Consider the following 24429-nt stretch of genomic DNA (forward strand, 5'->3'; position numbering starts at 1 on the left):
GTCTGGTGGTGAGCGTTACGAACACAGTGCGGCTGTCCTGCGGTATTTCATGAGCTGTGTGTAGTTGGGTGGTGGTTGTCCCTCCCCCTCTGGCTCAGAGGGAGGCCGCACTGCCTCACTATGCTGTTGGGGTCTCTGCCTAATATTAGGGAAATTAGCAAGTTGGGTGTTAATGTCCTGTTAAGAACTAGTTAGAAAAATGCCTGAGAGGCAAGGTCTAGGTTTAGGTGGTCCTGCCTCAGCTCAGGAGAATGGACTAATGACTTCTTGAGGTCCCTACCAGCGCTAACTTTTGTGACTAAGAGAGGATAAAACTTTAAATGGAAAAGAAACAGCACAGGAAGATCCATAACAAAAAATGATTGGACTAAGTCGTATTTTTCCAATCTTGTGAAATCATCTAAGTATAAAATCTACTTGTCCCACCCTCATAACGTGGTGATGTAAAAGTTATTTTTCCTTAAAGTTACTGTTTAGACAGGCAGAAGAGTAATGTTTTGCAGGTTTGATGTTATACAAACTACCATAAGCTCCATATGCTCTATAGGTTTTGATATGCTCCGCAGTGGTCACATGGATAATCATAGAAATGCACAGCTGGAAGGAACCCTCAGGTCATATAGGCCAGCCCCTTGCGCAGAGGCAGAACCAAGTATACCTAGATTTCAATATGGGGATTCCACAACCTCCCTTGGAAACTACTTAATAGAACCCAAGCCTGAATAAGGAAAGAACAGGTTAGCTAACGGCTTTGGCCAAGGGACAATACTACTACTATCAGTAGTGGAACTACTACCCATAATAAAAGCTTCTAGCACAATGTCACTGTTGTCACTATGTATCAGACACACACTTAATAGAGCAGTTATTTTTCAGAGTAGGGTAATCATGAATTTCCCATAAATAGGTCACCTATGGCAAATGTTTATTTCCTCTTTTTGACTGTTTCACTCTGGAGCACACTTTAAAAAAAAGATTGTAAAGAAAGCACTGTTCAAGAAAGTGATTTTGGTTTTTTTGCTCGAATGAGAGCTTATTTCTTGACAGCACACTTGTTTTCCAGTGCTTTCTGTAATGGAGTCAGAATGATGTTATATACTACCTTATGTTTCCAAGGAACTAACTTTTAACATTTTTAATGTTTTATTTTTTCACTCCAGGATAAAGCCCCTTTAAGGCAGTGGTTTTTAAGTTGTGTATGTTACTTTTAGATGTCTTATACTCTCCTCACTGAAACAGGTTTAATTGAAAATGTTTAATTTTGAGACCATAGTGGTATTGTAAACTAACTTTTCAGAGGAGAAATAATTAGTTTGAGAGAATATTTTAAAATGTATGCAGATTTCCCAGAAATGCAGACTTCTGCACAGAATACACTGACCTCTATATAACTTACTGATGGACCAGACCAGTTATTTTAAGAAGGCTGTCTAATCTTTGGATAGATTTTTTTTTTTTTTTAATAGCCTGCTGATGACATTCAGTTATAACTCCATAGTTTGAGCCTAGCGTGTGGCCAACTATTACTAAATGTACTGAGTTACTTCACCAGTATGATGCACTAGCTCTCCCACTGCTAATTACAATATTTAATCATATTATATGTTGTGATTTATAATTAAAATAACTGTAAATTATCAGTCAAGCATGTGACAGTATACTTGCAGCAGCAGCAGAATTATTTATTGGACCAAAAACTGGTCTCTTGCATTGATGGAAAAACACAAAAAAGCTTTACAGATCATCATGTAAAATACCTTCTTACAGCAACTGTGTACTAATGGTTTGTAATTATTTCTCATTCTATTAAAACATTAAATGAAAAAATCCCCAGTATGTTCAGATAATATTATGTCCAACTGTTAGGAAACTTGACAATGTGGTAGGCTTTTTCCCCTTTATCGGATAACATAAACCAGGAAATTCAAAGATAAATCTTGATACTCTCCTTTTCTATGTCAAGGGATTTTTAATAACTTACAGTATGTATTCACATATATGGTTCAATTTCTAGATTTCCGGATTCATTTCTGTTTATAACTTATCCGTACTTCAAGTGCATACATAACTAGCTTCTTTTAGATATTTTAATAGAAATATAAGCTAGGGTAGCAGTTAATGGAATCTTTGTGAGGAACTAAATTAAACATACTTTAAAACAGTAGTTTCTTTCTGCAATTTAAGCTTTGTTTTAATTGCCTTCAACTCTAGATCTCATAAACTTGGAAAAAAAAAACTTGAGTAAAATGTTGGGGCCTGAAAAATGTAGAGTTAGGTAGTAATCGTATGCTGATTCAATCACATGATACAAATGCATTCTTGATCTTTTTTGGCTCTAACATGGGACTGAAGTCTGAAAAGATATGGAAGTGTCTTAATTATCTGTTTACCTTAATGAGAAAAACAAGTTTTCACTACTAAAAGCAGTGCATACTGAAAATAAGTTATGGAAGTTTCTAATCAACAAATTGTCGTCAAGTTCTGGTTATGGAATCTCTTTGCTACTTAAACCATCAGCAAAAAACAAAAAACCCAAACCATAGCTTGATAGTGTCTCAAATTCAAACTTGATTTTTTTCAGTGCTGGTATTTAGTTTTCAAGTAAAATGATTAATTTTACTGAGAATAAAATATGTATTGCAACTTTACGAAATCTTTGTCGGTCATGTTTGATTATAACATCTTACAAACGTATGTAGTGTTGTATCAAATATATTATATTCATCAGTTCTTCGAGTGCTTACTCATATCGATTCCAATTAGGTGTGCGCGTGCCGCGTGCATGTTCGCCGGAAGACTTTTACCCTAGCAACACTGGGTGGGTCGGCTGGTCGCCCCCTGGAGTGGCGCCGCTATGGCATCGGAGATATAGCCCTGCCAACCCAACCACCCTCAGTTCCTTCTTACCGCCCGTGTCGGTCGTTGGAACAGTGGAGTGTGGTTTTACTGACCTCCACCTCCCTAGCTACTCGTAGTTCTCTAGTTATTTTTGTGTATATAGTTATAGTTAATTTTTATCATTCATAGTTAGTGTTATAGTTAAGAGGGGTTCGGGGATTAGCGCCTTCCCCACACCCGGTGCTGGGGCCCATTCCTGGTTCACCAGGTCTCAAACAGTGCTCCGCCTGTCACAAGCCGATGCCGACAGGAGATCCGCACGACTTCTGTCTTAAGTGCCTCGGGGAATCTAACCTGGCAGATAAGTGTCGCATTTGCAAGACTTTTAAGCCGACAACAAAAAAGGAGAGGGACTTTCGGCTAAAACAGCTCCTCACGGAGTCGGCTCTTACCCCTTCGCCTTTGGCACTGAGCACTGGTCAATCGGCAGGCAGAAGCGCCTCCTCAGCACCAGACCGCGTCGGTACTGCCAAGGCCTCTCGGCACCAGCTGTTGCTGGCACCGAAGTCGACTTGGCACCGCTCCCTCTCCCTGAGGTCGAGAGAGCCTAAGACTCCTGCTGCTTCCGTGCCACCTGCACCGCAGCCAGAGAGCTCGTCTAAGTCGGATCGCGCGGCACCGACAACGTCGGCACCATCGATTCCGGTCCCACAAGGGCCGTCGAGTCCGGTGCCTGTCAGCTCCCCGGTGCGGGCCGTGGTTGAGCTTACTATTCCATTCATGCTGGAGACATTCTCAACGGCGAGGGATCTGATTGCCATGATAGAGTTGACGCTGCCTCAACCCCCGGCACCGCCGGTGCGGGTAATACAGTCTATCCGCAAGCCTGCCTTGATAAGACCATCCTCTGTCAGCACAGCAGAGCGGCACTGTTCACGATCACTGTCCCACAGACGTTCTAGATCCCGTTGGCGCTCCCGCTCCCGACGCCGCTCGCAGTCCCATCACCATTCTCCTCCTCGGTACCAGTTGCACTCGTGGCACCGTTCAGTATCCCGTTCACTGGCCCGCTACTCTTGGCACCACTCCAGGTCCCAGCACTGTTCCAGGCACTGTGACTCCCGTAGCCGCTCCCGACGTCAAGCCTCGAGATCTCGGTCGACCTCCCGGCACCGCTCCGGTTGCAGGTCCCGATCTCGTTCCCGGTACCGGTATGCCTCCCGGTACCAGTCCCCGGTGCCGAGTAGAGCAAGGTCCACTAGAGACAGAGACTCTGCCCAGGGCTTTTCAGCCTCTCTATGGCCATCTAGACACGAATCAGTGTCGTCCCACGCGGACAGCTCTTATGCACAGGACCGCGATTCCGATGTGCCCACCAGAGTCTTCCAAGAGACCCAGGGCCAGGACCAAGGCTCCCATCAGTGGCCTTTCTGGACACCTTGTGCGTACCACCAGGCCCAACGTGTACCAGTAGTTTCGTCCGGCTCTGTCCCATCAGAGCACTGAGTGTCAGAGGTGACAGTTAGCAGTCCTCCTCCAACTCCTACGGAGGAAGCCTCAGTTCACCCACTGGACTCCCAGGTTCCACTGGAGCAGGAGGTCACCCAGGAGCAAGAGGTCACACAGGACCCGCTCGTCCCCGGCATCTCCTCTTACTCTTCTCCAGATGAGGCGGTGGCAGGAACATCCTCCTCGGGCCCTCCTCCAATCGACCTGAGAGCCCATCAGGACCTCCTCAGGAGAGTAGAACTCAATATGAACCTCCAGGTGGAGGAGGTCCCGGAGGTAGAGGACCCAGTAGCGGACATTCTGTCGGCGGATGCCCCCACCAGAGTGGCCCTACCATTTATTCGGACCATCCAGGCCAATGCCGATACTATATGGCAGTCTCCAGCCTCTATCCCTCCTGCGGCCAGGGGAGTCGAGCGTAAATACATGGTGCCCTCTGAAGGGTACGAGTACTTGTATGTCCATCCTCCTCCTTGCTCACTAGTTGTCCAGTCTGTTAATGAGAGAGAACGCCATGGCCAGCAGGCACCAGCCCCAAAATCGAAGGAGGCTAGGTGAATGGACTTACTTAGCTACAAAGTGTACTCAGCAGGTGCCCTACAGCTCCAGGTGGCAAATCAACAAGCCTTGTTTAGCCGCTGTAATTATAACACCTGGGCGGCGGTGGTAAGTTTACGGAGCTACTCCCTCAAGACTCCCGCCAAGAGTTCGCTGCCCTCTTGGCGGAAGGGGAAAAAGGTCACGAGAACTTCTCTCCAGGCCTCATTGGATGCAGCCGACTCAGCAGACAGGACTCTGGCCTTGGGTGTTGCCATGAGGCACATCTCATGGCTTCAGGTTTCATGCCTCCCACCGGAGCTGCAGTATACCATTCAGGACTTGCCAATTGATGGTAAAGGTCTCTTCTCAGAAAAGACTGACCCCAGGCTGCAAAGCCTGAAGGACAACAGGGTCATAATACGCTCTCTCGGTATGCATACGCCGGTGACCCAGTGTAGGCCTTTCCGTCCCCAGCCTCACCGCCCATACTCTGTGCCTAGACAAAGACAGGACTTTGGCAGGCGGCGCGGCCGAGGTGGTCGTAGACGACAATCAGGACCCCAAGGGGGCCAAAATCAAGGTCCCTCAAAACCATCAGCCAGACCAAAGACAAACTTTTGAAGGTGCGCCTGAGAGTGGCATACCAGTTACAGGCCAGGATCCTTCTCCTCCCTTCTCCATCCGTCTCTCCTGCTTCCTCCTGGAGTGGTCCCAGTTAACTTCAGATCGCTGTGTCCTATGCACTGTGGAGTATGGGTACCACCTCCAATTTGTTTCAACCCCACCCTCCAACCCTGTCCCTCTTCAGGGACACCTCTCATGAGCAATTCCTCTTGCAAGAGGTGCAGACGCTCCTCGCTGTAGGAGCTATAGGGGAGGTACCAAAGGACGAAAGGGGCAAGGGGTTTTACTCCCATTATTTCCTAATCCCCAAGTCGAAGGGAGGTCTCAGACCTATCCTAGACCTGCGAGGACTCAACCAGTTTATGACAAAGTTGAAGTTCCACATGGTATCCGTGGGGACCATTATCCCGTCCTTGGATCCTGGAGACTGGTATGCTACCCTCGATATGAAGGATGCGTACTTTCACATTGCCATTTTTCCTCCACACAGGAGGAACCTCCGCTTCGTAGCTGACCGTCAGCACTTCCAGTTGACAGTCCTGCCGTTTGGCCTTTCCACAGCCCCAAGGGTATTTACGAAATGTATGGCTATAGTCGCCGCCTATCTCTGCCGACGTAGTATGCACGTTTTTCCGTATCTGGACGATTGGCTCATCCGAGGGGCCTGCGAGACACAAGTCACCCAGCATGTGGGCATCGTCAAGGACCTATTCACATGTCTAGGCCTGATGACCAATATAGAAAAATCCACTCTGGTTCCCACGCAGAGGTTAGACTTCATAGGAGCTATCCTGGACTCCAATCTAGCCAGGGCCTGCTTACTGCAGCCGCGGTTTCAGGCGATGGCAACAATCTTCCGAGGTCTACAGAATTTCCCGACGACCTCAGCTCGCGCTTGTCTTGATCTCTTGGGTCACGTTCATAACCAAATACGCCCGACTCTGCCTCCGTCCTCTCCAAGCTTGGCTCATCATGATATACCGCCTGGGCAGGGACCTAATAGACACAATAGTCACCATTCCCCCGAGCACCCTAGGCTCTCTACACTGGTGTGTACAGGGCTGCCGTTCCGTCCGCCCCAGCCCTCAATGTCCCTGAGGACGGACGCATCATCTCTTGGCTGGGGTGCTCACCTCGGATGCCTTCGTACTCAAGGCCTTTGGTCATCTCAGGAGCTGGCATTACACATAAATGTCCGAGAACTGAGAGCAGTCCGCCTGGCATGCCAGGCGTTCCAGCAACATTTACAAGGCCGTTGTGTCTCAGTGTTTACAGACAACACAACGGCCATGTACTACATAAACAAGCAGGGAGGGACACGATCCTCCCCCATTTGTCAGGAGGCCATCGAAGTCTGACTTTTGCATAGCCCACTCGATAGACCTGGTAGCGTCCTTTCTCCCAGGGGTTCGGAACACTCTGGCAGATCGACTCAGCAGGTCCTTCCTGTCTCACGAGTGGTCGATCTGCCCGCATGTTATTTATTTTGTTTTCCAGAACTGGAGATTGCCCCACACAGACCTGTTCGCTTCCCGCACGAACAGGAAATGCCAGATGTTCTGCTCCTTCCAAGGTCTCTCCCCGGGATTGATCTCGGACGCTTTCCTGATGCCGTGGAAGACCAGCTCCTTTATGCCTTCCCACCGTTCCCGCTGGTTCACAAGGTCCTGCTAAAACTCCGCAGGGACAGAGCGCGCATCATCATGATCGCTCCAGCGTGGCCCAGGCAGCACTGGTACACCACGTTGCTCGACCTGTCGATAGCCAACCCAATTACCCTGCCACTCCACCCAGACCTCATAACTCAGGACCACGGCAGGCTTCGCCACCCAGACCTGCAGGCCTTCACCTCACGGCGTGGCTGCTGCGTGGCTAAACCAGTCAGAGTTACGTTGCTCTGCATCAGTACGACACAAGTTCTCCTGGGTAGCAGGAAACCTTCCACCTGGTCAACGTATCTGGCCAAGTGGAAGCGTTTCTCCTGCTGGTGCGAAACGCTTAATCTTACTCCCACTGAGGTCTCGATCCCCTCTATTTTGGACTACCTCTGGTCTCTCAAACAGCAGGGCCTAGCAGTATCATCACTGAGGGTACACTTGGCAGCCATCTCTACCTTCCACCCAGGCGAAGGTGGCCGTTCCGTGTTCTCACACCCTATGTTTCGAGGTTCCTCAAGGGCTTGGAGCGCTTATACCCCAAGTACGCCGCCCAGCCCCGACCTGGGACCTCAACCTGGTTTTAACCAGACTTATGTCTCCCCCATTCGAGCCGTTAGCAACCTGCTCGCTACTATACCTGTCTTGGAAGACAGCTTTCCTCGTAGCCATTACATCGGCCAGACGAGTCTCCGAGCTTAGGGCTCTTACGGTGGATCGCCGTACACTGTGTTCCACAAGGACAAGGTGCAGTTGCGACCACCCCGGCTTTCCTCCCTAAGGTGGTTTCGGCCTTTCATGTTAACCAGGACATCTTTCTCCCGGTCTTCTTCCCGAAGCCACACTCAACGCGACGGGAGCAACAAGTTGCACTCCCTGGACGTCTGTAGAGCACTCGCATTTTATATTGAGCGGACAAAACCGTTTCGTAAAATGCCCCAACTCTTTGTTGCGGTAGCAGACCGAATGAAAGGCCTACCTGTTTCCTCTCAGAGGATCTCATCTTGGGTGACGGCGTGCACCCGCACTTGTTATGATTTGGCTCATGTTTCCCCAAGCCACATCACCGCGCATTCTACCAGAGCTCAGGCTTCATCTGCCGGCTTCTTGGCTCGTGTATCTATCCAGGAGATATGTCGCACAGCTACCTGGTCTTCAGTCCACACCTTTGCTTCACATTATGCTCTGGTTCAACAGTCCAGAGATGATGCAGCCTTTGGCTCAGCAGTTTTGCATTCTGCAATATCTCACTCCAACCCCACCGCCTAGGTAAGGCTTGGGAATCACCTAATTGAAATCAATATGAGCAAGCACTCGAAGAAGAAAAGATGCTTATGGATATGAGCAACACATCATCTCGAAGAACAACAGTTACAAAGGTGAGTAACCGTCTTTTTTGGGTTTATACCAAGAACTCTGGTTTTTGTTCAAGCATTTGTCCACAGAGATCCCACTGTAGGTTTGTGCTCCCCAGGCACAAGCCCAGAATCTTTTAGACAGCAATGTCAATTGGGGCTGTGCATTTCCCATGTACTCTCTCACCACCTACAACAAAGGTAAAGAGTAGAACAGCTGCAAACACCACTCCATTCCTTCTGACTGCCCATTGTCAGTGTCATTCTTCTTTCTTCATAGTTTTTAGAGTTCAGAATTATAGTTACTATAGTGTTTGATAAGTTTTATTTGTCTGTTGGTTTAAAAAATAAAAATGAAGCAATTTCTCACCTTAGTACAGAGAAGTAGGCCCAATGACAGAGAACAGATCTCCAGGTTTTAAAATCTGTCCTGCTTATGAGAATGCTGTGCCTGCTAATGATGTTCCTATAAAATGTTGGGTTTGTTTAGGGGAATTTAACTGCTAGCATGTGTGCCACTTGTACCTCTTTTTCTAAGTGCACCCAGAGGACTCATGATGCCTGTTAACAAAATATTTTCAGTGGAATGGTCTGCGTGGAGTATGTGTGACTTAGAGGTATCCTCTCGGGAGCAATCTCTTCCTGCTTCAAAGCAGGTTTCAACAAGTGGTCCTGGTTACAGAGCTGCCACTCTGAGACATGAGAGATCTTCTAGCCATGAGGGACCTCATGCTGCTATTGAGCATTCTGAGCCTTCCAGTCAGCCTTGCTTGGGCTAGACTTCCCTTCCCAGAGGCAGGGAAGAACAAAGATCTCCAGATGGGACTCCAGAATGACTGCAGTCTCTGATACTGACCAAGAAGAAGGCCAAGAGTCGTCATGCTAACTTGTCTAAACAGGCTTTTTTGAAACTACATTTGCAACTGTGAGCCTTCAAAGGCTGGTGGATCATGTTCCTTGGTGTCCTACATTGCTTCATCAGTACTGGTGGCATCGACACTTTATATGTTGGAATATACAGTCTGACAAGACTTCTCCTGGGACTCCACATTTGTACTGTTGATCACTGTACGGAACAGAAACCGGGAGAGAACATCTGACTTTTCTAGTCAACTCAAGTCTTACAAATATTTCCAAATAGTAATGTTCTTCAATAAGTAACATTTTTCAGTGTTATTTTCAGTGTAAAATGGAGCAAATACCAGTATTTACTTTTCACCAACCATCAGTAGTTTGTTTGTTGTAGAGAAAACTTTTGCCCTAATTATTTTTGGTTTCAGTGCAGATAATGTTTCTTTATTTGGACTAGTTCAAGCAAAGTTGAAAAGCAAATTGGAAGTTGAAAAAAGCAGGAAAGCTTGTTTTTCTCTTCTAATCTATAAATAAAAATCAGGTAGGAGAGGATGAGATCTAGTAATTCTGATAACTTGGAAGGATGTGGGGCCAGATTTGCAATATACGTGAGCACTTAAAGATGCAAGTAGGTGCCTACTGGTATTTTCAAGAATACCTAAGGTTAGGTACTCCTAACAATCCCACTAGACATCTTCTGCATTTTTAGATCCTTATAACTTTGAAAATCCTATTTGCATAGGTGATGTCTTCACTAAGCACTAAAGCAGAGCAACTGTACCAGTGCAGCTCTGGAGTCAGATGCAACAGATTACAAAATACCGTTTTTAGGTCACCTTTCTGGGTAAAACCACTCTTCAGTCTTTTAAGTGTATGCATCAATGGAAGTTGAGGGCTGCATAGGTTCTACATTGACAAAGTGAAGGTTAACTGCATGAAGTTGGAAGGACTTGTCCCAGGACTAACAAAAAAGTGAAATGAGAAAGTTATAGTCACTTTCCTTTTAAAATGAGGTTATTCACCTCACTGCCAACCTTGTACCAATTAACAAGCTTCTGAGGGAGTGCAGGTCAAAGCCACTATTTTTTTATCCCTGTGCCCTTCAGAAATAAGTCTCCCATACCACACATCATTTATCTACTGTTGTAAATAGGAATGTACATATCATGCCTCTCATTTTTTTCCCCACAATTTTTCTCAATTTTTTTTTTCTATAAAAACTGTCAGTGATAAATCCCTTCATCAAGACCATTATGGGCTTTTGGCAGCCTTCTTATTTAGGAGTGTTTTGTGTAATAATCTCAGACATCTAATTATGATTTATATGCCATAAAACCTAACCCAGGATTTCATGCAAGAACTCGTATGTCTAGAACAAACACCTCCTTTGCTTATTTAAACAAACAAACAACCCTCAGGTCAGAGATGACTGATTTTTAAATCACCCATTTAAATCAGCAAGCAAGAACACTGATTTAAATAATTGATTCTATTCTTGTTTAGTATTGTACTTTTTAGTTACTTTCTACTATATTTAAAAAAAATATTGATTGTCATTGGTTGGTATTGCCATTAAAACTTTTTGATTTGCAACCAAATACTTTATAGCATTTACACTAAAGATATATCTATGCTGCATTCACATGCTGTGATTGCAGCTCGGGTAGACATACCCTAGGTAGCCCGAGCCCCAGAGCAGTGAAGCCAGGGCAGTGCAGGATAACCCTGTGAGTAATTACCCAGAATTCTCTGGATTGCTTCATTGCTCTGGAACTTAAGCTAGCTTTAATCTAGCTAGCTTAGTTTACCGGCAGTTGCTCCATTTTAGACTGAAAATAATAATGCTTACTTGATTAAGGACATGATATCTTGACATGTTTTATAAAGTGTGAGTTGACTAGAAGAGTCGGATCTTTTCCTCTGTCTCTGTATTAATATTAAATTTGAAATTGTGACAGCCTATAGTAAGCCCGTAATTTACTACAATACATAAAAATCCTTTAAATATTCTGCATCAATAAACATTGACATTTTGGGCTTTTTTTTAAATTGATTTAAATAACTCGATTTAAATAAAAATCTGATTAAAAATCATAGGTTTTTATCCATTTCACCTCAGGTTCACAATATATTAAGTCTTGGTAATACAGTTTACTACTATAATTTATTCTAGCAGTAAAGTTCTCTGCTTATTATCTTGTACTGTAGGTTTCCGACGTGCTGCTACTCATGGATAGTGTCCCATTATATTTGACATGGTACAAACTTAACAAAAAGATGGTCCCTGCCCCAGAGAGCTTATACTTTTGGTTGTAAAATAAGAAGTGATGCAGTAGGTGGATAAACAGATGGGAGCACCGAGAAACAATGAGACAATACTGTTTGCTATGATGGGCAATGGTCACAGTATACCAGCTGCCATACTATTGTTGAGGCTTTTATAGGCATTGTGGAAGAAGAGTTTTAAAGGGGAGGGAGAAAACATGTAGGTACTCTTGTCAAAACTTAGCAAACAGGCAATGAAGGCTTTCGTCAGTAGAGAGAGTGAGAGTACACATGTGCTATGGAGGTTAGAGAATTGGGCGGGTGGGGATAGATTTTGAAGGGCCTTAAAAGTACAGACAAGTAGCTGAGAATTTCAACGCTTTCACAGGAAAGAGGCTTGGCTTCCACATCTTCAGGTGAAGAATGGGCCAGAGGATATGGGTGGGCTGGAGTTTAGAGTCTTCAGAAATTCAGCTTAAAATACAAAGCTTTACAGGAGTCTAGTGCCCATAGGTAGGTTGAGACTGAGGGTTGTTCTACACTACTGGGGGGATCAATCTAAATTAAGCAACTTCAGCTATGTGAATAACATAGTTGAAATTGACGTACTTAGATCTACTTACTGCGTTTGTTGATGGGAGATGCTCTCCTATCGATTCTCCTTGTGCTTCTCGTTGAGGTGGAGTACCGGAGTCTACTCTAGAGCAATCGGTGGTCTATTTATCGCATCTATACTAGACATGATAAATTAATCCCTGCTGAATTGATCGCTGCCCATCAATCTGGCTGGTAGCATAGATAAGCCCTGAGGCTATGTCTGCAGAACTTATGTCGCTCAGGGGGTCTGAATAAATCATCTCGAGTGACATAAGTTACACTGATCATAAGTGCCAGTGTGGCCCAAATTTTTCTGCTGCTTGCAGAGGTGATTTTATTATGTTGGTCGGAGAGCTTTTCCATCAGCGTAGTGTCTTCACCAAATGTGCTGCAGCAATGCATATGCAGCACTGTGCGTGTAGACATGCCCCACGAAGCAGCTAGTGATCATGGTGCTGTTTTATTTCTTTTCCTTCTTTAATATTGCACTTAAATGATTCACTTTTTTGTTTGACCCTTTATAAATAACTAATAATCAGGAATCATAGTTTAGTTTAACCAAAGTATAGTCTCTTCTGCTAAGGATACCTTTTTATTACTTTGGTGTTTGTGAGTTTGTAGGGTTACTTTTTCTCTAAGGATTCCTGATACTTGGTTTATATTGTAGGGAATTATTACTGTGGATTGGGATTATTCAGAGCTACATTCTAACGGCCAGTTTGGGCCTTTAGGTAATATTACACCCAGGGCCGGTGCAACCATTTAGGCGAACTAGGCGTTTGCCTAGGGTGCCAAGATTTGGGGGCACCAAAAAGCGGCGCCCCCCCCCAATTTTTTAAATGGTTGCAGCAGCCGCTGCGTAGTCTGAGCTTGCCGGCGGCAGCAGCTGCCTGCAGCCTCGGCAGCTTAGGGCGCCCCGGGTTCAGCGCCGCACACCCAGCCCAGGGCGTCCCCGGGTCAGGGAGCCGCCGTGGCGGCCCGGCAGCCCGGGTGCGGGCGCTCCTGGGGTCAGGGAGCGCGGCGGCGGTCCGGCAGCCCGGGGCGCGGGCGCTTCCGGGGTCAGGGAGCTGCGGCTCTGGTGGACCTGCCGCAGGCATGCCTGCGGCAGCTCCGCCGGAGCCGCAAGACCCGCGCGAGGGGTGGCGAAATGTCCCGGCGCCTAGGGCGTCAGAAATCCTGGCGCCGGCCCTGATTACACCTATGCAGCAACTCCCATGGGGCTTGCAGATTAAGTGACTTCTGTTATACTAAAAAAAATCGGTTGGGTTTTAAAAATATTAATTCTTAGGGGGATGTGGGGTGTGTGTGTGGTATATATAATGTTAGAAGAAGTTACTGCATATGCCCTGCAATAGCATCTTGAAAATAATTTTTTTTCTCTGCATACTTCATGCATTGTTCATCTGTTCCTTTATTATTTATTTATTTTTCACCCTGCTGAGATCAGAAAGATTCAGAATTCCATGTCAGCAGTTAAGGTTTTCTGATTATGTAATCTGCTGTGATGTGACTGAATTATTAGTCTGTGTCTCCTGCTCGCTGTTCTTAATACTTTTATTTTTACGTAGTGTGGAACAAGGAAATTTGTGAGGTTGGAAGGCATTCTGTCTTCTAACCCTGACTTACTTGCTGCATAGCCTTTGAGAAGTACCGTAATCTTTTGCCTCAATTTCTTCATTTGTAAACATGGATAATACTAACTCTCCAACCTCAGACCAGCTTTAAGGATTTGTTAGTGTTTTCACAGTGTTTTTGAGTGAGTAAAATGTGCTAAGTATTATATGGCATCATGATGTATTTGGCACCTTACAGAACAAGTAAAATGATGCACAATCCAGAAAAACTTTCGGTCGAAATGAAGACTGTGACAACAAGAAAACCTTCTGTTAGCAATTACTATTAACTCTTTAGTTTCTAGGAATTAATCTTGCACTCAACCACCTGGAAAAACTAGAATTTACCTTATTGTTTTTCTTCTGTAAGGACATTGGTAAGGAAGGGAAAAGTATTGTATTGTTTTGTTTTTTTGCTTTGTTTTAATTTCTTTTTTTTCCACATACTTAACAAATCAGCACGCTTTTAAAATGAGCGTACAAACTGTTTCATCTAACACACATTGTAAAACAGTGTCCTATGTTGTAAATGTTTGCTACTAATGCATCACAATAGAATGCCATGACACCGTAAAACAAGTTCCAGGTTATAGACAGGATTGTCTAAGATGCAATTGAAAAGATATTATGGTGCCTAAAAGTTTCCTTATCTAGGTTTTTTATATGGATTTTCCCTTTTATTCAAACATTTCCAAGGATTTGAAACATTCGTTACCAGTTGGACTTGGTCTCTCGGAAACCCAAATAACATCTCATGGCTTTGACAGCACCAAAGAGGGAGTCATTGAAGCAGGGCCATTTCAAGGTAAAAACTACTTGTATACCTACATGATTTTTACATTTCAACAATTTATCTGATTTAGGCATGTTTTTAAAGGCCATAGCCTCCTAAGACTCTTTTCAAACTCTGTAGCTGCTTTGCACTTTAGCATAAATAGCGGTTATTCTGATGTGCCATGTATACTTTAGGTGTGAAAAGTGTTCACCTCAGTCTCTGGGTTGCTAAAATGAGAAATTGATATCCACTTGTTAATGGGTTTTAATGAAAACTTATAGCACATTAGGTAACTTTTAACTAGCCTGCAGTTAATTTTAATAGGTCCTTTCCTATAATCATGTTGGATTTCTTAATGAAAAGATTCTTGGTGTTACAAAAGTATGTATGTTATCTGATGGACACTGGTAATTTAAAAACTGCTATATTAAGAAGGGACAATTTAGGTTATTATAATAAAAGCTCTATACATAATTAGAGCTATATAACTAAATCTTTAAGTTAGAGGTATTGTTCCAGTTGTAAACACAGCTCAAATCAGTCCCACTATCAGTTACCACTCCACTTCAATTTTCTAAAGAAAATAGAATTACAGTGAAATTCTCTTTTCCCAGCTCTGTAGTGGGTTGTTCCAATGAGACTAAATTGTTTCCTCTTTATTGTGATGTATATGTTGTAAAGGTTCTTAGACACCAAGCATAAGAATCAGTCCTAAAAATACTACAGAAATTTGGTTATATTGAAGATGGATCCACCATTTTACTTGCTCAGCATGGAGCTGCAGGTTTCTTTAATTTGAATGGATTTATTTAAAAACTAACCTTGAGAAATGCAAAATTATTAAACAATCCAGTAATAGCACTTTCTCTTTAATCTACTCTCTGAAAATAATAAAGAATACAGGAAACAGGACATAAATGAAATCTTAATAAATCACTATATATAGTTTTACTTATCTAGAGCAAGATTATGAATTTAGAAAATCTGACTGAATTTGAGTGAGCAGCTGTGAAACCGAGTCTTTGTAGTAGTAGGTATAACTTGCATATATGCTTGCTTTTGTAAGTAAAACCTTAAAAATTCAAAAATGAAGGGGAAAAGTACAACTTGTTACATAATTAAAATGTTTCGGTGGCTCATGAGTGTTTGATGAAATATTCAGTACAGCTAATGAAAAGTTGCATAAATAATAAACACTGCTTGCCATTCCCTTTTCATTTCATTCTCTCTGTAAGGAAGTAATACACTAGTTTAACAGAGCAGGTACAACAGAACTAATACCAAAATAAAGTGCACAGGACATTGTTCAAGGTATGCTAATAATTCTGAAATATGATAAATGCTTTACAATGTAGGCAACAGAACTATTAATTTTCGTATGTTACGGAAACAGGAAACTTTGTGCTTTTTCTGTGTGAAACGTAGATTATTATCATGAAGTGACTTGAATTTAAAAATAATACTCCAGTCTTTCTCCAAAACCAATTACTTCAGATTATTTCTGATTGTTTTTCCCAAATGAATGAGAGATGATGGAAATTAGGCTTTGAATAACCCAATAGACAAAAAGATAAAATATGATTAATGCCAAATTTTAAGAGCTTTGATTTCTGTCCAGTAGAATGGATAAAAAAGAAATACATGGAGGGGGAAAAAAGCAAAATTAGTAGGGATGGGATGGGATGAAGAGAGGGATATAGCTCAGTGGCTTGAGCATTGGCCTGCTAAACCCAGAGTTGTGAGTTCAACCCTTGAGGGGGTCATTTAGGGATCTGGGACAAATCTGGGGATTGGTCCTTCTTTGAGCAAGGGGTTGGACTAGATGACCTCCTGAGGTCCCTTCCAACCCTGGTATTCTATGATTCTTATTGTGAACAATGAAGCTTAAGCGAAGTTGGATACTCTTGTGCCAGAAGCCAAGAAAACTTTAAGAATGAAGAGTTGTTTTTAGCTTGCTTACATTCCATGATTAGACACTGCTCCTGCAAGAGGGTCCTTGTGGGCAGACCTTTGTGCCTTCATGAATCCAGTTGCAGAACTGGGGACATTAGTACCTAAGGTATTGCCGCTCTTGTAGAACATATCATCATACTGTGACAAGATAGGGCAAGTGAAATAAATGTCTTTCAGCCTTAACTTTGTTTGTGTGTGCAGATTAATGATGCTAAAAATTTTATGCTTTGCTCTTACAGTTGAAGTAATGAGGGGAGACAAATTTTCCATGCTGTAGGGACATATATAAGAAACATATGCTGAGTCTTGCTTCAGTTATTTAAAGAGCTCTTCTGAGATGTTACTGAATTAATAAAGTATAGCTTTTGTGGAAGCCATTAAAGTGTACATAATTTCTGAGGGCACATCGACCTATTAGATTTTTATGCAGCCTTGAAAAAATGTTATGAAAATTAACGTGCTCAGGCACAAAATTGACTTGCAAATACCATTGCAATACCATGATAATCAATTTGGGCGGGGAGAGGGGGTTGTTACTGATTTTAGTCACCCATCAAAAAAAGTATTTTGTCCTGGGCAAATGGGGTGATTTTTTTCATGGCTGCCTCTGTACAGTTAAATTGACTATTTTATTATATGCTTTCCTTGATGTAAAAGAGTATAAAGCCATGAGCTGTATGACTTGTTAAAATATGTATAATAGCTTTGGGAGCACAGCACCCTTACTGTTAATGCAATGATGCCCGTAACTCAGTATTTTAAATATAATTAATGTTTTTAGTAGGCCTTTTTCTTCTAGAACCACACAGGCTAATATTTTAACAACCTAATGGCTCAGTCCTGTTCTCAGATAGTTAAGCATTCTTGCTGCATATTCTAGACATATAGCTACTGCACTTCATTAAAATCTGTTCCTGCACCTGCTTATCTGAAGTTGGAATTGAATCCAGAGTCCAAGTATCAACCTTCAGGGTTAGGAGTATTGCATGATAACAGTAGAGTGACTTTTACTTAGATAAGAAAAATCAGATTTCAGCTGAAAAGCAGCCATGTTGTTCAGTATGAAAGTCATTTTATTTGTTTTCTTTCCTACCTCCTGTATCTGGCATTTTGTGTTTTGGTTGATTACTTCCAGTCATACTGCCAATTTATTTTAAAGAAAACACACAATTGAGTCAGGAGTAACTTTGAGGATTTCATAGTAACAGCTGCTCCTTTCTAATACACAGGGGCTACTCCAGGCACTAGCGCAGCAAGTGCGTGCCTGGGGTAGCAAGCTGTGGGGGGCGGCCTGCCGGTCGCTGTGAGGGCAGTAGCCAGGCGGCTTTTGGCGGCATGCCTGTTGGAGGTCCGCCGGTCCCACGGCTTCAGCAGCAATTCGGCCGTGGGACTGGCGGACCTCTCGCAGAAACGCGGCGGAATCTGAGTTACAAGCGGACTTCCCGCAGGCGTGCTGCCAAAAGCTGCCTGACTGCCATGCTTGGGGCCGCAAAATACATAGAGCAGCCCCTGCTAATATATCACTACCAGAAATCCCAAGAATTATTCCATACACTATTCTAGTTTTGTATTGATGTTACAGGTATATCTCCAATACTAAAAGCTATCTCTGAATGTAAAAGTACACATTTTCTGAGGAAAGAAGATGATGAGTTTTCATGGTTAAATGTGTCCCCTTTTCAGGTTCCGCAGCATCACCCATATCATCTGTTATATCTCCTAGCAATGCAGCAGCTAGCAGACTCGCTGGACAAGATAGTGATTTAATTATTCCCACAGGTATTCACAACACTGACTGCTGGATACACTAGTGTTAGTCTTACACTAACACCTTTGTTACACTAACTCCTACTGTCTGTAATAATTTGACTTTTTTTACTAGGTGGGTGTGTAATTCCTGCTATTTGGTGATTCTGTCATTTCTGGGCTTCAACAGTTTGCAAAGTAACCTATGCTTTCCCTTCTGAACAACTTTTCCTGCTCCAAAGCATTAAGTATAATCTGTACAGATCTTTACTTTTTAGCAACAATAAATAAAAACAAATGATATTTAAAAAGTATTCTAGGAGTAATTGTTAGTGCTGGAGCAGTCAGCTTTTTTCTCTTTGCCAGCCAAAACAGAGACATGTTCTGATACTCCAAGTATGAGATTCATAACACCCAAATTCGGCTTTGTCCCGACTGTCTCTGTGGCTTTGGTCAAGTTACTTAACCTCTTTGTGTCTGTTTTCTCCTCTTTAAAATGGGGAGAATACTTAGCTCCCTCAGAGGGGTGCTGTGAGGATTAATTACTTAGTATAAAAATTGTTTTTGAGGTGTAAATCACATCTTGGTGCTCAGTGCAATAAAGGAATGTCTGGAGACATATGCAGAAGCATACTGTTTTTACAAAGCCTTGTTTACAAATAACCTGGCAAGGTTAATACATAGTGTTCTGTATTATACGAGATGTGGCAGGTGCAGGGATAGTCTTTCTCTCTTTTTCTCTCTCCAGTTTGAATGGGCCTTCTGAATAATTGCACCTTCGTATGCCAATGGATCTTCTGCTAACAATTCAATTTTTCAGCCTGGAATGCTATTGTAAAGCCTAATGACTAAACTTTCTTCCTTATATAACTTGTTTTATTTCTACCTAAAGAGAGACGGGGGCCACTGTCAAATATCCTTTTGTAAATTGCCTAGGTTTTTAACTCTGCCATGTATGTAATACTTCCTTAGGAACTTAAAGAAAAACATTTTCCATACTGACTCTGTCTTGCATTTGATGCTAGGCATTTTATTTTGCTTTTCTCTTTAGAAATGAAGTGAGCAAAGGTCTGTATATGCTACTGAGTACACTAACATAGCATCAGGAGCCACGTGAAGTGTGTACAACTCTGCAAATTCGACCATGTACTAGCAAACTACCTTGCTCTTTGTTAATTTTTTTTTCATTTGTACAATGCTAAAGAGCACTTGGCATAACTTGGGTGGTCAGTGCATATGTGGCAATGGAGGGTGCTCCCAACAAAATGGCTGCAACATTTTTTACAATTTTGATATTGGGAGTCAGCTTTTCAATTCAAAATCAAAATATGCAATTTGAATAACATTCTCTACTGACTGGTACCTGCAAAAACTTGAGACTGATTATAGTGTACTGATGGTGACCCTTTATTCTGTTTCACTGCTTGCTGTGGTTTCTTTATTGCTGATTTTGAATGAGGACTAATGAGTTCCACTATCTCGTGAATGAGGACCTAATAAAACTATGAAGTACACTAACCTTTTTACGTGTACATGAGAGTTATGATTCTCCTGTTAATTTTAATTAAATATGTTGAGACTAACAGCAGCACGATCTGGAAAAATATGAATGTCTTACTCTTATGTTAACAAAAATTGTGTTGACCATTCTGTACGTCTTAAGTTGGCTGTACTTGGTGGCAGCAGTTTGATTTTACTTTGTATACTTCTGTAACTTACTAACAATGGTTTGTAATGTGTAAAAGTTTTTTAGGCTGGCTAATTCCAGCAGAATGTTGGACTGTTAGAGGTTGCCTAAATGCTGTTTTTAAAATAGTTTAAATAACTCAACAAATATCTGAATTACTTGTTGAGGGTAGTAAAAATTCTATACAGAAACACCCATGTAACTTTATCATACTTTCTTACTCAATTTAGTGTTAGTTTACCTAAATCATTCACTTACACAAATATTCTGGATTAACTTTAAAATCAATGTAGATATACTTCCCTTTATTGTATGCACTTTTAGGCCCGATTTGCACAAAACTGCTTTTTGAAAACAGTATTTCATGTCCATTTACCTAGCACCGTTCAAATAAAATCTAGTTAGATGCATAATTTGCTTTTCCATGCACGAGTGCTGCTTTATGACTCTTTGGATATGCAGATATATGCTTGACTTTTTAAAAAAAAACAAAACAAAAAAAACAAAAAAAAACGTGGGCCCTAAAAATTTTGTGTGTCTTGTTCAGGTGGTGTAAGAATGCAGCAGAAAAGTGGGCCAGTTGTTCTAGCAGATGAAGTAAAGAATCCAGCAATGGAAAAATTAGAGCTTGTGAGAAAATGGAGCCTAAACACTTACAAGGTTTGCAAGTTTACACATGTAAATTTGTATTGCTGTTTCCAGATTATTGCTAATATAAATTAAAATTTGTAAACGTATCATTGCAGCATATGATGTGTTGATAGCTAAAAATCTATCATTGTTATGGAGAAACATATTCTGAATTGATGTAGATATGACTTACTTAAACTAGGCCTATTACTGATTTGTTCTTTTTCCCTCAGATTTTTTAATCTAGGTTAGAACTCCAGAATCTTCTGTTAGAACCTACATATGTGCAAAATTATGTATAGATCTCTTAATTTTTTATGATGCAGTGATAGCTTTTAAACCTTATTTACATGACAAAATAGGGAGTTGATTATATTTTTCCCACAAACACACTTACTTGAGCTAAAACAAGTTTAGTGAATTTCAAAATTAATGCATAAATCCTATGTCTTTTTGCTAGTGGAACTGGTAAGTTTTATATGATTTGTCATTGGGTAGCATTAGCTGCAATAAAAATGTGAAATATGGTTGTTTTTATCACAAATTATCTAAAAAAAAATTTAATTTGACATTACATCTAGTATCAAGGTGACTTCTTTGAGATTTTTTTGCTCTGGTATTTTTTTTTTTTTATATTTCAACTGCATTTCTTGTGTTCAAGTGCACCCAGCAGCCTGAATTTGATGGAACAGTACAGGAACAAGTGAATATGTAATAACATGGTGATGATAAAGTGCATTTATTTTGCTAGTGACAATTGCAAATGGCTCCCCCATCCTCCCATTATATCAAGGGTCTGAAAAAGGATATATTGGTGCACTTGTGACAGTAAACCTACTACTGTCAAGAGCTCTAAATTTAGCCCAGTTCAGAGCAGCAGCTCCTTACTCTTCCTGAAACTTGGCTGACAGAGAGCTGGAGGGAAGGAATTTGGATTATATGTGTTTCGATCCATGTCAGGCTCTTCACCAATCCTTCAGCCTGTGGAGAGGAGAATGCTTTGCAGTGGAGAATCCCCATAAATCTAAGAACTCCTGCAAAGATGCTAAGCCACCACCCTCCCATCATTTGACTACCAGGGTCTCTAGTTGAGCTGGACAGGAAACTGTTTTCCTGTCCTGCAAAACTTCTTGAGATTTCAAAAATTTCCCCATTTTGCACTGGGATGAAATGAAAATCCTTTGCCTTTCACAAAAAAACCCCAAAACCTGATTCTGACCACTGGACTCTCCAGTCTCTTGGGATGTGGGTGATGCAGGTTCAAATCCATGCTCTGAATCAGTCTTAACAAGGACTTGAAACTGAATGTCTGACGTCCCTGGTGAGTGCCCTTAATACCAGGCTATTGGCTATTTTGAGGTGGTGTGTGCCCTCTTGTTTCAACCAGAAATTCCACCCTGGACCTCAGAAACCTTCCTGATGAAAGTTTTGACAAAAATGGCAAGTTTCCACAAAAAATTTTGGTTTCAGCTGATTGGCATTTTTTGATGGGAGAAACAATTTCATCAAAATTCCCTATCCGTTCTAATCACTTGTACTCTTAGATCCGTGTACTGACTTCCTCTGATGAGAACAAATGAGGACATTTTTTTCAGTAGCAAATGTGATGCTGGTAATTGTAACTAGTTCAAAAGATTTGTTCAGGACAGAGGCCTCCATCTTTTTTTCTTGCTCAGTTCCATTGGTTCAGGGACTTCTGATTTCATGTAATCGAAATTGCAAAGGTCTGTCCAACGGCTGTTTCTGCCTACTGTGTTCCCTTTGAGAGGGAACTAACATTTTGTCTCCCCTTGTGAAGAAGTTCTTGGAAGTTCTCTGTACCCTGCAGTCAAGTAGCCTGGCGACCCTTGGGATTTGAATTGGTGCTCCGCAGACTTTTATTAAAGGGCCCTCAGTCTGGCTTTTTGTTCCACCTCTTACTAAAAGATTCCTTCCTGTTGGCCATCGTCTTGGCCCAAAGTTGCGGAATGACTGCTCATTCACTTAATGCAGCCTTCTACAAAGAAAAGGTGGCTGAAGCATATACAAAACCTTGGCCAAGACTCAGTTATTCATTTGAAACATTATTTCTCTGCCAGGCGTCTTCCAAAGCCACATAGCCATCTCAGAGAGGTCAGGCTGCATGGCTGACTTACAAAAACATAGAGAACAAAGCGAAACAAAAACTCTCATTCATTACTGCTCAGAGTGACAGCACTAAACTTTTTGGAACATGGAGTAGGATGCGTTTTTGCCTTAAGATCCTACGGTTAAACAGGTGCCAGATGCGGTAGTTTGTGAATCCAGGTCATGTATGATGTCTCTGAAGTCCCTATGCTAGAACATTTTTGGGCTTTTTCCACCAAGAGGATGGGATAATTCAGGGCATACTTACGTAACATGCCCTCATTTGAAATCTATCTGGCATCTATACAGTGGTTGGTGGTTACATTTATGAACCCCTGTACCTCTATTCTGAACCAGGAACAGATTATTAATTTGGAAGGACAGTGCTTTGTTGTGTGTGACTAGTGCGTTTCCTTGGTCCACCTCAGGGAGGTCATTGCTGACTAATTTCCTGCACTGGGTTCTGTGGGGGCACATATGTGAAGGAGAAAAGGTCACTTACCTTGTGTAACTGCTGATCTGTGAATGTATGGAATCTACATAGCCATACCAAAATTTGCTGCCCCTAGTTGGATGCCCAAATCACTTCTGGTGATGGAGAAATTAGTGACAGTTATTGATGGGGCCAGGGGGTTATTTATACCCTTGGCCCAAGGCAGGCATGCTTTCAACTAACACGGCACAGAATTGTTCTATGGCTGCCGGCAAACGTATGTAATTCCTATGATATGGCTCTGAACACATTTGTAAAACAGGAGTTATATCATCTAATAATCTGCTTTAATGTCAAATGAATTAGCAAACCCTTACTGTTACACACGTTGATGGAATTTATATCCTCTAACAGAGATCTAATAGATTTCAGGCTCTGACTTCTTATTTCTCCAGGCTACTGCACCTAGTTACCATTTAGAAATAATTGTTGCTTTGAAATGAGTTATTGGCTAATCTGAATATAAAATCTTAAATCAGCCTCCTACAGTCCATGAGCCTTTCTCCCACCTTCCATCAGGATTCAACCTGAAATTGTGTAGACTGTAGGACATCTCTATTTAATGATATTTCCTTCAGAATTTTTCCATTGGGCTCTTCCATCTTCATCACTTGGAACTTCAGTATCCATGTTGAATATTCTTATTACCACTTTGCCTTTAGCTTCCTTTCTGTTCTCAGGCATTCTTGATGATGTCTGCCAATTCTCTCCATTACTGTAGGAGTCATACCCTGAACACTGCAACTCCTTTCATTCATTCTGATATTGGGAGATTCGCCACCTGGTCAAAGCTCCACTTGGTTGTGGGACAGGGGAGGAGCAGCTCGAAATTATTCCAGTAGAAGATTGGGTTTAGCAGAGCCGACACCCACCCAAGCAATGAAAAGTGGATTTACTCAGGGCTAGATTCTCTGGTCCATTACCTGGAAGACCCTGTATTGGTAATAGAAACTAAAGTAAACTCTAACAAGGACTAAAGAAACCAGTTCGGGCTGTGTCCTTAAACTTGATTTTGCTGGCCAGCTCTGGACTTGTGAGGAGTCTGAAATTGGCTAGATCAGATCTGGAAAACACATTCTAGAAACAAGAAGGGCAGTTTTGATTGAATCTTGACATGAGTGGAGAGTAGGTGGAGTATTAGTGATTGTGGTGATGTGGTTCTGTTTGTGCATGTGAGAAGATATGGGAAGG

General features: G+C 42.3%; 1 protein-coding gene across 6 annotated transcripts in view; it reads left to right on the top strand.

Moving 5' to 3' along the window:
• The window catches only part of ARFIP1 (ARF interacting protein 1), a 94885-nt gene that overhangs the window by 36516 nt on the left and 33940 nt on the right, over positions 1-24429 (top strand). For 4 of the 6 annotated variants that reach the window (XM_075066336.1, XM_032774635.2, XM_032774639.2 and 1 more), the window contains 3 exons: positions 14545-14653; positions 18260-18355; positions 20557-20669. In XM_075066336.1, coding sequence (XP_074922437.1) covers positions 14545-14653; positions 18260-18355; positions 20557-20669 — 318 coding nt within the window. The remainder of the gene's footprint in view (positions 1-14544; positions 14654-18259; positions 18356-20556; positions 20670-24429) is intronic. The other 2 variants (XM_032774636.2, XM_032774642.2) reach the window with 2 other exon arrangements.

The sequence above is a fragment of the Chelonoidis abingdonii genome, chromosome 5, assembly GCF_003597395.2.
Source record: "Chelonoidis abingdonii isolate Lonesome George chromosome 5, CheloAbing_2.0, whole genome shotgun sequence".
NCBI lineage: Eukaryota > Metazoa > Chordata > Testudines > Testudinidae > Chelonoidis > Chelonoidis abingdonii.